The sequence below is a fragment of the Malaclemys terrapin genome, chromosome 18, assembly GCF_027887155.1.
Source record: "Malaclemys terrapin pileata isolate rMalTer1 chromosome 18, rMalTer1.hap1, whole genome shotgun sequence".
Taxonomy (NCBI): Eukaryota; Metazoa; Chordata; order Testudines; family Emydidae; genus Malaclemys; species Malaclemys terrapin.
Genome location: NC_071522.1, coordinates 12,264,191 through 12,280,813, shown reverse-complemented (window position 1 = coordinate 12,280,813; position 16,623 = coordinate 12,264,191). Strand labels below are relative to the sequence as shown.

At 45.6% G+C, this 16,623-nt stretch overlaps 2 protein-coding genes across 3 annotated transcripts; one reads left to right on the top strand and one right to left on the bottom strand.

Moving 5' to 3' along the window:
- Positions 1–2,032: 2,032 nt before the first annotated feature.
- On the top strand, positions 2,033–10,547 carry TEKT1 (tektin 1). 2 transcript variants are annotated; one of them, XM_054008318.1, is made up of 8 exons: positions 2,033–2,150; positions 3,122–3,368; positions 4,294–4,459; positions 5,547–5,675; positions 6,231–6,374; positions 7,256–7,478; positions 8,525–8,721; positions 10,135–10,547. In XM_054008318.1, the coding sequence occupies exons 2-8, from the start codon at positions 3,179–3,181 to the stop codon at positions 10,292–10,294; spliced, it is 1,209 nt and encodes a 402-aa protein (XP_053864293.1). In that variant the 5' UTR covers positions 2,033–2,150; positions 3,122–3,178; the 3' UTR covers positions 10,295–10,547. The 2 variants fall into 2 exon arrangements, with proteins under 2 accessions (XP_053864293.1, XP_053864294.1); XM_054008319.1 differs by lacking the exon at positions 5,547–5,675.
- A 766-nt stretch (positions 10,548–11,313) lies between these two features.
- Positions 11,314–13,632, bottom strand: LOC128825498 (F-box only protein 39-like). The gene is made up of 3 exons (XM_054008031.1): positions 12,619–13,632; positions 12,235–12,411; positions 11,314–11,442 (listed from the first exon to the last, which is right to left on the bottom strand). The coding sequence occupies exons 1-3, from the start codon at positions 13,630–13,632 to the stop codon at positions 11,314–11,316; spliced, it is 1,320 nt and encodes a 439-aa protein (XP_053864006.1).
- Between the last annotated feature and the right edge of the window lie 2,991 nt (positions 13,633–16,623).

Here is a 16,623-nt window from a genome sequence, read left to right as displayed (position 1 = left end):
GCCATCCTTTTTTTCCGGGGCAGTTGCGCTCTCGGAGCTGCTCCACTTAGATGGGGCAAGGGTGCCGTGCCCCTGGCCGCAGCAGGAAGGGGAAGCTCCAGTCCCGGGATGCTGAACTGCCAGGGCCCAGCCGCTACCTGCAGGGCCGGCTCCAGGCACCAGCCTGGCAAGCAGGTGCTTGGGGCGGCCACTCTGGAGAGGGGCGGCACGTCCAGGTATTCGGCGGCAATTCGGCGGACGGTCCCTCACTCCCGCTCGGAGCAAAGGACCTCCCGCCGAATTGCCGCCGCAGATCGCGATCACGGCTTTTATTTATTTATTTTTTTTGTGTCGCTTGGGGCAGCAAAAACCCTGGAGCCGGCCCTGGCTACCTGGGGAGGAGAGGGCGAGTCCTGCCGGGGAGGCGGGACTGCGCCGCCTCATCTGCGCACTGGCTGCTGCGCTGCCTTGTGCCACCCCTTATATCGGGGCTTCTTCGCATGGCCGGGTGGGGGAGGGTGTAAAGCCCTTGCAGGCGCTGGGAAAAGGTGACATCATTCCCTCCGCTTCCAGCGCTGCCTGTGAGCCCCCGCCCCACCTGAGCTTGGAGCGGCAAATTTTTGCTTGGGGCGGCAAAAAACCTAGAGCTGGCCCTGAGTGTGTGTCCCCTGTCTGGGAGCATGCAAGCTGCTCACACACACTAGTGTGACCAGGGACAGCTGGTGGTGAGCCTGGTGCCCCAGTGGGCAGGGCTGGGGGTGGAACAGCCATGTTGGAGGAGCTGCTGGGCTGGCTCTTGCGAGCAGCGACCGGACATTTTGCTGCTTTCGCCACTCCGTTTCCTGGTAGAGCCCTGCAGCTCTGCCATTATCTGCTTTATATCCGCGGATATCAGCATCCGTGGATATAAATTTTGTATCCATGCAGGGCTCTACTCTTGAGGTCCCTGCCAGCCCTACATCTCTATGATTCTATCTGAGGTTATTAAATACCTTATTTTTATTTAATTTTTAAAAATTATTAAAATCAGAAAAATTTGAAAGATCACATTTCCTTTTCCCTTTATGGTGTTCAGTTGCTTATTTTTGTTTGTTTATTATTACATTTCATTCAAACAGGGAAACTTGACTGCTCAGTTTCTCTTTCTGGATTAGCCATGAGATGGTGTCTGGGTTCACAATGGCCTAGGAATGTTAAAAATTGTTTTAATTATTAAGAATAAAATGATTCTGATTGTTTTTAACTTTAAAAAATCCTCTCCATCCATATTAAGTTTAATTAAAACTTGTGTTAACCATAATTTAAGTTAGGGAATAAAATTATTTGACGGTGTTTCTTTAAGGGTTCCCTGTGAGGTTTTAAAAATAAAGAGGAAGTTTTAGATACATAAACCAATAAACAGGATATGTGTAGGCTTGATATTTACAAATAAATATGTTTTACAAACAAAATATTTTGAGAGTATTTCCTCTTGGACTTGAGTTCAAAGTTTTATGTTTTCCCTTCTCCAGTTGATGGCAATAACACAGGTAAGGATGAGGGCTGCAAAAGAAATACAGAACACTTATTTCAGGTAAAAAGATTCACCAGTTCTTAGTGGCTTTACATAATAGATAATAAGCTGCGTCTGACGAAGTGGGTATTCACCCACGAAAGCTTATGCTCCAATACATGTTAGTCTATAAGGTGCCACAGGACTTTTTGTTGCTTTTTACAGATCCAGACTAACATGGCTACCCCTCTGATACTTAAAGCTCTTGTTACTAGGTTTCAGTACAAGATAGATGATAATTCATTTAGTTAGCTAGATTTAAAATAATAAAGCCGCTTGTCCCAGGCTGTAGGCACCCTAACATAATTAATTGTAACAATAAATCCAAGTGCATTAAGTGTCTGCGTGAGAGATAGAGAGATGCTCATGTACTGGAAGGGAAAGCACTATTATTCTCCAGCCATGTGTCTCTTCCAGAACCCCGCCTCTGTTGCCAAGGTGAAGTGTTGCCTTGTTCCCATAGGAACGCGTTTGTGTATATTCCAGGCTGTTTCTGAGTCTGTTCCTGGAATATTCAGTCTCAGGGGAAAAACAATGCTTCACTGCTGCAGCGACTGAGGCTGAAGTCACAATCTGGAGTGAATCTGCTGGTTAAGGGAAGCCAAGATCTTAGAACTGGGTGAGCTTTTGCCATAAGCAACAGTCCGGCCAGTAGCCACACCAGCAAAGTATGTGTGTGGTTTGAGGGGACAGATTGGTGTGGATGGGTTTGGCGGCATAGACTGATTTATGTCTGTATTTGTTGGGTAGCGATGGGAGTGGGATGGATTTAAAGGGAGGGATTGGTGTGTTGTGTGCGTTTAGGGAAGGGATTGTTGAGGAAATAGTAGGATGGAAGCACAAAATCACCTTTTCAGCACAAGGGTATGTTATAATACGTTTATATATTGTACCAAATTCATGTATTTTATCATGACCACTTGGCATCACCATTTCCATAAGTAACAAAAATTACCTTAGTTGGTCTTAGTTTTTGTTTTGTTTTCTTCTGTCCTTCCTTCCACTTTCTCCTTCCCTTGTACCTCTTGGTGTATTTTCTCCTCCATCTTTTTTCGGGTCTGTTTTCCCTTAGTCTAATGTTTCTGCTTAATCCTTTTTAAAATGTTCAGCTCATGTCACCTCTACCCCTGTTCCTACATCTCTTCTTTCTCTTCAAGAGACTTTTTCTGATGTTGCCTTCCTCTCTTTTTTTAATTTTCCCTATTTGTCCCTTGAATAATTTCGCTCTCCTTTTTCTCCTTTCCCCATGTTTTTTTCTTTCTTTCCCTATGTTATCTCTCACCTTCTTCCATATTCCTTTTCAGTTTCTCTCCCTACTCCTCCCTGCCCTACAAGCCCCGTCTCTCCCTTTATTCCATCCCCCGGATTTCCATGAGCCATGATTTTGCTTTATGTGGTTTGGCTGCCAGTGCCTTCCTTCTCCCTCATCATCCTCCAAGCTGACCCGAAGTCTGGTCCACGTGAAGTCTTCACCTACTTCATCCAGGGGCTACTACTTACCCAGTTTCCATCCTATCCTCTCTGACCTGAAGGCAGATTGTTTTGCTATCTGTGCCCAAATGACCTGATACAATATTATCCCATTTTCAGGTTCTCCATCCTAAGAGCTAAGCTGCTGCTTTACGTTCAGGATCTTTCAAAAAGACAATGGCCAAACTGTTGCAAGCTCCACCCAAGTTCCTCCCCCCAGAGTGGCATATTGCAAACAAGACACAGTATGCCAGTGCGGAGAGTCAGAGATCCAGGTCAGAGCGACTTGTAGCTGAGAGCCAGAGGCTGGTGGATGAAATCGAAAAAACAACTCAGAAAACCCAAAGTGACGTTAACAAGAAAATAGGTGATCATGTGGGCTTTGTGGGCTTCATTATTTTATTGGAATGATTAAGGGAGACTCCCAAAGCAGGAGATATTACGTAGTTTTAACGGCTTATTTCTCCTTCCCTGAGAAAAATGGGGATGCATTTCCAAATCCTTTAAAAAATACTTTGTGATGGATTTTATAACCAAACAGTTTCAGGCATCTGTTAGATATAGGGAGACAAATTCAGTCCTGGTGTAATATTTACTAACTAATTGTTAAGGCGAGAGCCTGGACTGAGTAAAAAAGAAAAAAAAACATATCTGGGCTCACACTGAGTCACACGTTACATTGTCCCACCATGGAAATGGTGTAGCTCCACCATGTTCCATGGGGAATTCAGAGAGAGATTGTGCATCAGGGTGCCAGGGGTAAGATGGATGCTGTTGTGATTTGCACTTGAGAATCCTCTTTCTTACCCATGTATCTCTGCAAAGGCCAGTTACAATCTGACCCTTTGAAAGCATTATTATTTTTATTACAATAGTACCTGAGGCACCCAGTGTGGCCAGAGCTTCATTGTACACTGTACATAGATGTAGTAAGAGGCAGCCCCCTACCCCAATGAGCTTACAGTCTAATGAGATAAGACAGACAAAGGAAGTAGCATTATCATCGCCTCCATTTCACAAATAAAGAGCGTAGCCACAGAGAAATCAAGCAACTTGCCCAAGGTCACACGGGAAGTCTGTGGCAGAGGCAGGAATTGAACCCCATCTCCTGGCTCATAGTCCAGTGGTTTGGCAAAACCATTGCAGTACATCAGTGCATACAGAGCTATGTGCACAGCACTTTTTGGGGCTCGAGTCCTTTTCTGCCCATGGCTAAGGCTGGGCCGTGAGGCTCTGTAGAAAAAGCGGGGTTTTTATTTATAATTAATTTGCAATCTCTCTTCATTCCGCAGAACAGAGACTTGATGAAATAAAATTCTGGAAGCAAGAATTAGACGACAAACTAGAACAGATTGTTAATGAGACAGAGGTGCTGTTGACTTTTAAGACAAGGCTAGAGAAAGCATTGGAGAGCTGTAAAGAGCCACTATTCATCGCTCAAGAGTGCCTCTTGAACAGGTAAGCGTAATAGCCAAACAACAACAACAACCATAATAATAATAATTAAGGGGGTAAGAAAATTAATTACTAAGCTGTTAAAAAAATGAAAAACCTGACAGTGTTATGGATAAATGATATGTTTGGGCCTGGGATGTATGACACGTAAGGCCCAATCCTGCAAAGTGCAGAGCCCCTGCAACCCCTGCTAAAGATGGAGTTTCTAAAAGGGGGTCTATGGGAAATAGGTGCTGAGCTCCCATTGACATCCAAGGGGAGTTGGGAACTTTGCTCTCGTAGATGTCTTTGGAAATCCCAGCCAAAGTCAGCAGGATTTGCAGGCTCGTCATAAGAGAGGCAGACACCCAGAGAGAAGGAAGTGCTTTGTACCCTGCGCTCCAGTAGAGGAGATCTGGGTTGGATTCCCAGCCTCCATCTCCCATATGGCTCCAGGCCAGCAGGAGCTGGGCGTGCAATGGAGGCAGTGCTTTCAAGCCTCTGTTGGGAAAATAAGGGAAATCCAAGAGCATCCCATTGGGCTGAGCGGAGAGCAGCACTGATCGGTTTCAAGTGCACTGCAGGCTTCCTCCTCTGGAAGGATGGTGACAATGAAGCGGGTCATCAAGTTGCAGGGTGTAAAGTGGATGAAACTTGAGGAATTCTAGGACTTTGATAGCAGGCCTGGAGGACGGCCCTCAGAGCTCAGGTCCGGATGGATTCTCAACAGTGCTGAGCACCCACAACTCCCATCGGCTTCACTGCGTCTAAGCATGTGAAGAAAGGCTGCAGGACCAGGCCCATTCATCGTGTGTTCTGAGCAGATATCCTTGCTTTATTCATCTTAAAAAAACCTTTGTAAAATAAGCCAGGAAAGAGAAAAGCAGCATTATTCCTGACCTTGCAAATGAAGGGCCTGATTCTCTTCTTGGTTGCCTTCCATGGAGTCACTCCTGATTTACACTAATGTAAACCAGAGGAGAATCGGGTCCTAGGAGCAGAAAGGTGACTATTTCCAATCAGTTATAACAAGAACAAGGGCTTTGGGTCTCCAGAGCTGCAATACTCAAATGATCGACACAGAGTGATGGCTCTCTCCTCTTTCTCTTAGGCAGAGGCGAGTTGGGATTGACTTGGTCCATGACGAAGTGGAGCGGGAACTGATAAAGGAAGTTGAAGTGCTCCAAGGGGTTATGGCTTTGCTTGAGCGCACACTGGAACAAACCAATGAGCAAATTAGGTATCATGGGGTCAACAGAGGAACAAACCACCAGATAGCTCAGATTGGGGAGTGCTTCTGGAGGGGTTGTAGGATTGCTAGTGTCAAATCCTCACATGTGCTGAAATCAGAGGGGAGTTGCAGGAGTTAGTACTTCTCAGGGCCTAGACCATGCCATTCGATTTTTAGCAGCACTGATTTCAGTGGAGAGTTCTGTTTAGACACTGACGGCACAATATGCCCCAGCATCTGTTGTCTCCCAGGGCCTCTGTCCTGGTCCCACACCACTGAAACCTGCAGGAGTTTTACCATTGACTTCAATGGCGGCAGCAGCAGCACCATGCCCTAGATTTTTACAACTTGTAACTCACAGTATTGCCTATTATGATAATAACATTCATATTTTCTTATTTATCTGATCCTGCCATCAAGCTGCATGGATGTCAGTGGGATTTTTGAGGGCCAGCGAATGGCAAAATTTGGCCCTTTAATGGTGGTTTACCTCCATTAAAAAGAGAAGGGGATAATTATTTTGTTAGGTTTCAGATTAACAGAGTCTAATTGTTTTCCCCCGAGGTTAAACCGTTCAGCTAAATACAATCTGGAGATGGATCTGAAAGACAAGTTCACCGCCTTGACAATTGATAACTATTGTTCCAACTTGACAAACAATACACCTGATATAAGATATGCCAGAAATGTGGTGAAGGTTGAAGGAAAGTAAGTGGTTATTTCCCTAGCTCCGCATCCAATAGTTATACAGACATAATATAAACTGTCCCTGTAATACAAGGCCTAACATACCCACTCCAGTTTATAATAAGTCTATCTGTCTGTCTGTCTATCTTAGGGGGAGGGATAGCTCAGTGGTTTGAGTATTGGCCTGCTAAACCCAGGATTGTGAGTTCAAGCCTTGAGGGGGCCACTTGGGGATCTGGGGCAAAATCTGTACTTGGTCCTGCTAGTGAAGGCAGGGGGCTGGACTCGATGACCTTTCCAGGTCCCTTCCAGTTCTAGGAGATAGGATATCTCCATTAATTATTATATTTATACTGCGGCCCATACAATAGTATCTGAGTGCCTTTCATCTAAAATCAATACTAATAACGAAGTTCCTAATGGACTATAGTTCTGTTGAATGGATCTGGTGCTAATTGTTTACGAAAGCAAAACTCCATGTCACTGGAAACCCACAATGGATTTACTAATCTAACTTCCAGTCCCATTTCTTAATGGCTGCAGAGTGTGGGCCAGTAGATTGGCCATTGGAGTAGGATTCAAGAGATCTAGGTTCAGTTTCTGGCTCTGTCAGTAATCTGACCTTGGCAAGTTGCTTCCTCTGTTTCCCCACCCAACTTTTGACTATTTCACTCTTAAGCTAAAGTCTTTTACTATGTGTTTGTACAATGCCTAGCACCATTGAGCCTGATGTTGATTGTGGCCAATAATTATAATGATGCTTAATAATGATGAACATAATAATAAGCAATAATAATACTGCTTCTTTCGTATTAATAGAGATCTTCTGTCGTTAATGCACATTTATGAATACACAAAGAGGGCTGAAGATACATAAAGAGACCTTTTTTATTTTATTATAGTTCTGTGAGCCCTGAAGACTGGGTAGATTTCTCGAATGTAAATGTTGAAAAGGCCGACAAGCAGAGGAACAACTCTTTGGCACTCAGGGCCTTGATTGACCGAATCTTATCCCAGACAGCAAGTGACATGCGCAAGCAGTGCGAGACGGTGAACGTTGCTTTTAAGAACCGGGTGAAGGAGACAAAAGATGCAAAGAACAAACTGGAGATCCACCTTGCTAAGGTAAACACCAGGGACAGCAGAGAAAATAGGACAGGGACACCAGCCAATTCTATTGATCCAATGCCTTGAGCTATTGTGCCTTAAGAATTCAAACTTTGCATTTCCGAGCTGGACAAAGCCCTGTGCTTTTTCTGTTTTTATAACTAAAGTACCATTAGCTTTTCCATTCCCAGTATACAAATCCTCATGACTGCATGTGCTAGAAGGCACATGAAAGCTTGGAGGCTCTTGATGATAACACAGTGCTACATATTAGATAGTAGCCATTCAGAGGCAGCTATGGTCTAGTGGCCGCGTCTGGACCTGGGAATCAGATGACATGGCATCTGTTCCCAGCTCTATCACTCGCTTGCTATGTGACCTTGGACAAGTCATTTAAGCTCAAATTTTCAAAAGTGGCCTCTAATTATGGATTCTTCAGTGTTTGGGTGCCCAACCTAAGACCCCTGGAGTGAAATCCCAGCCCATTAAACTCAACAAGAGTTTTGTGACTGACTTCAGTAGTGCCAGGATTTCACCCCTGAGTTTTAGAGATGCTCTACTCCACAGGTGTCCACAACTCAAATAGATTTCAGCTTGAGTTGTGAATGCTTAGTACACCTCTACCCCGATATAATGCTGTCCTCGGGAGCCAAAAAATCTTACCGTGTTATAGGTGAAACCGCATTCTATCGAAATTGCTTTGATCCACCGGAGTGCGCAACCCCGCCCCCCCAGAGCGCTGCTTTACCGCGTTATATCCGAATTCATGTTATATCTGGCCGAGTTATATCGGGGTAGAGGTGTACCTCTGAAAATCAGGCCCTAAATATCTCGAATTGGACACCCAAAACATTGAGTGTTAGAGACCACTTTTGAAAATCTCGGCCTTAATCCTTCCCTCCCCAATGTGCTGCAGTTATCCCATCAGTAAAATGGGGGTAATAATCCTCGCTCACCTCTGTACTTTGAGATCCACGAATGAAGTAACGCCTTAGAATTGCAAAGTATCATTATCAAGTTTTCAAGTGGCACCGTGCAGCACTTCCCTTTGTTGCTTTACTAAGGTGATGGATGAGATTACGTCCCAGGAAAAGAACATTGCGGCCTTAAAGAAAGCTATCATCGATAAAGAAGGACCTGCGAAGGTGGCTCACACACGTTTGGAAACGAGGACCCATCGTCCCAACGTGGAGCTATGTCGTGATATGGTGCAATACAGGCTGATCAGTGAGGTTCAGGAGATCACAAACAATATTCAGAGGTAAGTGAAATGGTGAAACAGCAAGAAGTCAGTGGTGTAGGTCACCGGGCAAATGTAACCAGCCAAAGACGTAATAAATCCAGGCACATGTACATACATGTACGTTCGCACACAGACACCACACTTTTTCAATATTCTGTATACCTATTTTTCTAGATATGATGGTAGGGTAACAGAACCCTTTTTAAGGGTGTGTCTACACAGCAAAAACTAGGCATTGCCTTGTCTACATGAATTAAGTTGAATCCAGCTAGTGAGGGTAACAACAGCTGTGAAGACAGCGCAGCATGGATAGTACAAACCCAGCCCAGGCCCTGGCTACATATTTGTCTCACTAGCCTGCTCAGAAGCTTGTGCTGTGCTCTCTTCATTGCAGTCATTACCTGTGTTAGCTGGATTCAAACTACCGTGGGTAGGCTAGCCTGTGCACAGCTTAGCTGTGTAGACATACCCTTACTGTCATGTTGTTTTCCCTGCGAGAGTTATGGATATTACTGTGATTTTTCCACTCGTTAGATCTTGAAATTATTAAAAAGAAGATGTGATGGGAATGCCTGGAACATCCCAGCCCCGGCTTCGCCATTATTGTCAAGAAAAAAATGATACTTTTTACATGTTGTCCTTTCATTATACCATTTCCCATCTGCTTCTGCTTGAGGAGAGCGAATGGGGCTGCAGGATGTTGTGGCTTAGCAACCTTCTTCGAATCATTTTAATTGGGAGAGTCAGTTCTGCAAAATTGTCAGCACCCAACATGTTCCCGGTGCTGTTTACAAGGGGAGGGAGGTTGCACCTCTTGGATCGTAGGAAGAGACCCTTAGCCAATGGACTTATCCCCTCCCATGTGGAAGTGGGGTTCAGCCACTTCTGGGCATTGTCTCCCAGGCTATGTGGAGTGCTCTTTGCTGATCTGATGATATATCTGGGGGAAGGGCTGGCAGGGTTGTTATGGGGATTTGGGGATTAGTGGCATCCCCTTGTACCCAGCAGAGTTTATAAGGAGAAGGTAATGGAGCCAGGAGCCATATTATCTTGCCATTTGAGACCCCTTTTTAAGAGGGAGAGGGGAAGGGCTCCTGGACAACCATGGCCAGGAGGAGTCCCTGATAGCGTGGCTCCGAAAGAGTTGCATTGCTGGAGAGCAAAGCGGGACAGAGAGGATCAAACACCTGGAGGCACAGGACCTCCATGTAGGAGGCCACGGGACCTGCAGGGTATGGGCGCATCTGTCCTGCATGGATGGGCCACCCCCCCCAGTGGAACAATGTGGGGAGAAACCAAAGGGGATCTTCACAGAGATTTCCTCCCGCCATGTCCCGTCCTGTGGGTTTCACGTTGGGAGGAAGCGATGCCGCTCAATAGCAAGGAGGTACATGTAGTCAAAACTAATGTCTCTCTTTGTTTCACCCCTAGACTAAAGGACACGTTGGCACAAGCTGAGGTGGAGCTGAAAGGTCTGAGCCGTCGACAGCTATCACTGGAGGAGGAGATCCAGGTCAAGGAGAACACCCTGTACATCGACGAAGTGCTGTGCATGCAGATGAGGGAGTCCATTTCCATTAACAACTTCTGAAGCCCTGATGTCAGAGACAGCATTCCCCGCCACTAGGCCAGATTCTGCTGGGAGATACACCAGGGCAAAGCCGGAGTAACTCCACTGAACATTAACCTAGCACTCTGTGTTTACACGAGTGTGACTCAGAGCAGAACCCGGCCTAGGTGTGTGAATTAATTAAAACAGACCTAAATGCCTCCTCCCCACCTGCCTGTGTCCCAGAAAGTCTATTGTAAGCTTTCCAGTAGACATTAAAGTTATGGAACAGCAAGAAAAATTCCTTCATTCCAGCCATTTAGCGACTCTTGGGTGCTGTCAGTGTCACTGCTTTTCATTGACAGATTTTTTGAGCTACATAAACTAGAACAGATATTCCTACACAAAGTCACTAGTTATGTTAGAGAGACAGGAAGCCAGCAACAGTGCTAGTTAGGGCCAGTTGTGGTGATGTGTACACCTGTCCACTGACAAATGGATGGAGAATGTACTTCAGCCAAACATAGGATAACTGCTGGCAGAAGCAGTGTTGCCTAATGGATAGGGCACTGGACTAGGAATTAGGAGACCTCACTTCTATTCTGGCTCTGTCAATGGCCTGATGGGTGACCTTGGGTTAGTCACAGCCTCACTCTGGGCCTCAGTTTCCCCATCTCTAAAATGGGGATAATGATTTCCTTTGTAAAGCACGCTGAGCTTTACTGATCAAAAGCATTATATAAGAGCTAGGTATTATTGTAAATGTGACTGTCCTGGCAGAATAATATTCTCTGCTTCCTTCGGTGCCATTGCAAAGACAAGACAAAATAACAAAGATGAGACACCGCGGGCCATCTGCGAAAGCCAGAATTTTAATACGTGGGCCTCTAAAATTGCTCACTGCTTGTTACAGTTCTAGTGGACTTTCCCTTTCAGTGGCTTTCCCTTTCAGGGACATTGCTAATACTATTAGTCTCCGCACAGACTTCCTCAGAGGAACAGATCAGACATTTCCTAGTGTGACTGGTTTTTATTTTAACTCCTGGCTCATCACACACTGCTCACACCATTGGGTAGGCGATGACAAAATAATTAAGCTCTGAGTCAATCAGGTTTCTGAACTTCTTGTAAATGTCTCGCAGCAGTCGGTCCTCTTCGCTGGTCTCATGCCTGGTTGTGTAAATCCTCACCTGTGTGGATGGACAGCAATCACAGACACACAAAGCAGCCCACTGCAGTTAAGCTAGTAATAGGGAGAAGCCCAGGTGGCTGTTGAGACTGCTAGCTAAGCCAGCCAGCTAATAAATGTGGTCAAATCCTGAAGTCCTTACTCAGTTTTTGCTCAGACAAGATTCTCAGGGACATCAGTGAGAACTTGCCTTATTACAGACTGAGTGAAAATCTAGGCTTCCCTGCCTTTTGGGATTTCAACAGCAGAATAGCTGGGAAAAAGAGTGCCTCATTCTCTGCCCCAAGAACCCCTTGATCCCCAGGATCAGCTCTTGGGTCTCTGCTGAGGCACAGGGCTCTGGGGTTCTGCTAGCTCCCTGGCAGGATGATTTCCCCTGGCTGCAGCTGTCCCTGCCCACGATTCAGGAGAGCATCCCTATTCAGGATGGAATATAAGCACATGTTTACATGAAGTCAGTAGGACTTACGGATGTGTTTAAATGTTTTCTTGAATAAGGACCTTCTTTATAGGGGGCTCCCCAGCACCGGGGGGGGGTCTGGAAGAGGTGACACCGGGGTTATCATGACCTTTTCTGAGCATTCTCTGTGGGGCTGGTCAGGACTTGGGAGACCCGTCTCTGCGAGTGACCCTTGGGAATACACGTAGGATTCTTACACTTCCTCACAACCCCTTTCCCTGCATATTAATGGTAACTTTCAAACCACATTCAGAGGCAGGCCTGCATTAGTATGTTCGTAAACATACATTTTGATGGGGTGGAGGGCAGGAGGTTTGGAAAGAGCTTTTTTACCTTTATGGTACACAAGACACATTTCCCTTCTGCCCGATTTTGCAGCAGCCTCTCCACAAATGCCACACTGAGGAAGGCCCAGACTTTGAGGAAGAACAGCCTCTCGCACGATAACACAAGCTGCAGCAGCTCCTCATCCAGCAATTCATGGTCATTGTTGAACTCTAGCGTTAATTTCTTGAAAATAAATAACAGTGTCAATGTCGGGACCAACGGGCAGGACAGTTATGTGCGGGACTCATCTCTTGTGAAAACTGCCTTGTGGAGCTCTAATGACCTCATGGGTCAGGGTTCACTTTTACACTGACAATTTGGTACAACCCCCACACAGCCACCTGGTTAGATTAGTGACAAAACGGTAAAATGTTGCTGTTCCCACCATACCTGCAGAATGTGCTTGTAGGCTGGTAAGAGATTGGTGAGGGTCGGCCTCATCGACCAATCCGGGTCACTGAAATAACAGCTCCGTAAACTGATGCTCCTGAGTGGGATCTCGGCTAAAAGTATCCTGGCTAGACTGTCGTGCTTCATGACTCTTTCAAAGAAGAAGTTCACTTTCAGTTTGGGTGCTCTCTTGGCTAGGTTGGCCCAGGACATCCCCCAAACCACCTGCCCGTGAGGGTCATGGATGTGGCACTTGATGTTTATAGTCCAGAGAGAATGGGCGTTGTGCTCGCACAGGATGTCCAGCAATTCATCCGAGATGCAGTTGTAATTGAGAGTCAGGATGACCAGGTTGCGGAACGTGGACATAGTCTGGTGGAACAAGGGGCTGCTGTAGATGGAAAGATGGTGGCTGAAGAAGTCTTCTATGTTGATTTCGGAGGCAAAACTTTTGTTTTTCAAGTAGCTCAAAGAGCTCAAAAGCTCACAGCCTTCTTCCAGCGTCACTCTTGCTCCTTTCAGGTTGAGATAATCAAGGTGCTTGCTCATTCTTTTCAGGAAAGTACTTACGTTCTTGATGAACTGAGTCCTGATCCCATTTTTCCAGACCAATCGGTCCAACTCCAGATGCTGAATAGTCAGGGATACCAGGCGGCTGTTACATTTGCCCAAGCGCGAGAGAAGCCCCCTCATAGTCACTTGAAATTTTCGGGTCAACACAGCATTGTAAGGGTTCAGGAACTTGATCTCTAGGTGTTCCAAATACTTGCCGAATCTCTTGACGTACCACAGAGCAGATTCAAACTCGGATGTGTTTGACCTGGACGGCCGCCCACTGAAGGTGATTGTTCTGGTTCTCCAGAGAGATCCTGAGTACATGGCTTGATTCCATCTCTTACAGACTAAAGCAGCCCGAGATCTGTCTCTGTCGTCTAGCCACCAAAACATGTTGCTCAGGCAGACGTCAGGCAAATAGGCCCAGCAACTCTGCTCCGGTTCACTGTCATCCTCCATGAAGGAGACAGTCAGTTCCTGTTGGGTGCAGAATCAAACCTAGATGGTTTCTAGATCAGGAAGGCTGTGGCTAGTTTGTTTGCTGCAACGAGAACGTTCCAAGTGAATAACCAAAATCCTGCCTCTTTACATCCGAACGCCGGTGACTACATGAGCTCTTGGGTCTAAACTGTGATCTAACCGAAAGAGAAAATAAGCATTATGCTGTTATGCTGATAGCTGGAGACAATAAAAGGCATGAGGACTACGCAGAGCTAAATCACATGGGTTGAAAGGCTTACTTGATTGCCAGTGCAAGGGGCTAGAGTATTGTTTTTACAAGGTGTGCATACACAAGCGTGCACATATATTAAAGGAAACCAGCAGAAAGCCAGAGACGCCGTTGTGAGTGCGACCCTGAGGTTATGTTCATTAGGAAAAAAGGTGTGTTAACTTGAGTTTACTAAAGTAAACTCCTAGGGAAGACAAGGCAGTTTGTAGTTTTCACGCAAGTTAGCGGGTCGAGTTAAAAACCACCTGCTCACTTGTGTGACAACTTCAACTGCCTCCTCTTCACTAGGATTTACTTCAAGTTATCTAACTCATGTTAAGAATATACCTCATTTTCTCCAGCAAAGACGAGGCCTGAGAGGAAACAGAGACAGAGCTTCTGGGCACAGAACTTGCTGGAGTGGCAGTCCTGGGAATTTCTGAGCAAGGAAATTGCCTGGTGTCTGTTTCTACTTTGTTCAGGGAGACAGGACTTGATGTACATTCTTTGTAAGTTAACAGGATTGCAACAAAGAAATACCTGACTCATATAATCAGTTTCTCCTCTCAACAGAAACAACCCTGCAAAGCTCCAAGCGTTGGCTCACTGCTCAGGCCAAAGAGGAAATGGTAAATTTATAGCAACAGCAAAGGACACTCTTTTAGTTCCTTGGCCTCCAATAATGCTTAAACCTTCGATGGTAAAATGATATAGAAGTTCCAGATCAATTTGTTAAATTTTCTATCTATGCAGACTCCAGAAGCTCCTGGAAAACACCAATGTAATTGAAGATGGCTTTTCTGCGTGATCAGTTATTTCTTGAGCAGCCCCAACTCAGTGTGCTTGGTACTGTACAAAGAGTTGCTTTCCGTTGTACTGCACAGATTAACTGCACTGTCTGAGATGAACCAGCGAAACCTGCTGATTTCAGCTGCTCTTCTGGGTTAACATGACAGCCTGTTTGTGTGGCACTGTAAAGACCTGCTGAAGCTTTCCAAAAAACTTTGAAAATTGGTCTATTGAAACATCACATCCAGGGAGTCAGGGAAATAAACATTAAGCAGTTCAGCCAATGGAGTGATCCAATCATTCAGTCCATTTTAGGAGTCCAGTGTGGTCCAGTGGATAAGGCACAGGTAGGGAGTCAGGAAACCTGAGGGAGGGTTGTAAAAATGAGTCGAACAAGGCATGTGATGCAAGAGGAATTAGTTACCGGTTCTGATTTCCATGCTGGACTGGTGGGAAGGCATTCATACCCCAGCACTCTTCCCCCTCTGAGCTTGTCCTGGCCGGGCTCAGTGGGCACTGAGACATGTCATGTGCCTGCACTCAGCCATTATGAGGGAACAGCAGATAGCTTCTGTGATGTCGCAGGCACAGCCTGGCTTTATCCCAGTACAAATGGGGAGGAAGTCGGTTGACCAGTGTCCTTGATGTGAAGGCAGGAAGTAGAGAAAGCTGCATTGCTTGGGAGCTCAGTGCAAACAGCACACAAGGAACCTTGGGGGCTGCTGCAGTACATTCTCCCTTTCCCTCTACGAAACCAGGTGATGCGTCTGGAAGCTGCAAGGGAAGAAAGTGGTGCTTGCTCCAGCTTTTAACCTAGGAGCCCCACACCTCATGCATGCAATGCAAGCTGGGTTCCACTTATGACAAGATAGTGCTTCCATCCTTTTATAGACCACTCAACGCAAAACAAGCGTATGGAATAATCTGCACATATTTGCTCAGTTTTCTGACATGGGGTTTTGATCTGCTTGAGGAAGATGTTAGGTTATAGTTTCCCACATAGTTTTCACTTATTTAACATGTTACGGATCAAATGCATCTGAAGCTGGTGGATTGTAAATATTTTTGCACTCATCGGAGAGAGTTTTACAGAAAATAGCCCCACAGCACTCAAGCTTTAGGTTAAGTAGCTAAAATCACTTTCATCCCTGCGGCAGTGAAATTGGAAAGAAAGCTGTACTCTCTCAAGCACCACCCACGGGTTGAGCCCCACCCACTCGTGACACCAGTATAAGATGCTATTCACAGTATACTGTTCAGATTTTCCTAATATGATCATCCCTACATGCTTTGATTAGCTGTGAAGTAAACAAAGCTGACATTTGAACCGTCATTCTTAACTTCAACTTCAACTTCAGGTTTAACACCCCATTGAGATGAATGAGAGCAACTCCCAGCTCCCTGCGCTATGCTTGTAGGCTGTCCACATACTCAAGCAAACTTGTCACTGTGTCAGTACAACTTTTGAAGTTCAAAATTCTCTTTGTAACAACAAGGGATATATATTTATATTTACACAAACACTTAGGTTTTTGGAGCACAAGCTGGCTGTTCCATTCAACCCCAGCCCACTTGGTTTAATTGTTGTACCACAGTGTTTTGTTTTACATGTGACCCACATGCCAGAGAAGTCAAAGCATCAGTGCACCAGGGTTCTATAACCTTGCTTTTAACTCTGATGGGCCTGAGCCAATGCCTATGCTCAGCGAGGCACGTCCCAGGGTTTGAGGGGGTTGAAATACAGATCTGATTTACAGCCCAAGTTCCATCTCTTGTTTTTTGATGGCTGTCCTTATGTTACTACACCCAAATGGCTGCTATTAAACAGAGAGGGCGGTTAGCAAGAGAATCCAATTCTGCCCTTAGACTTCAGTGGGAATTGCACACATGTGTCTGAAGATCAAATTTAGCCCATATAGAAGATGCAGCAGTTGGTGGCATGGCTGATCTAG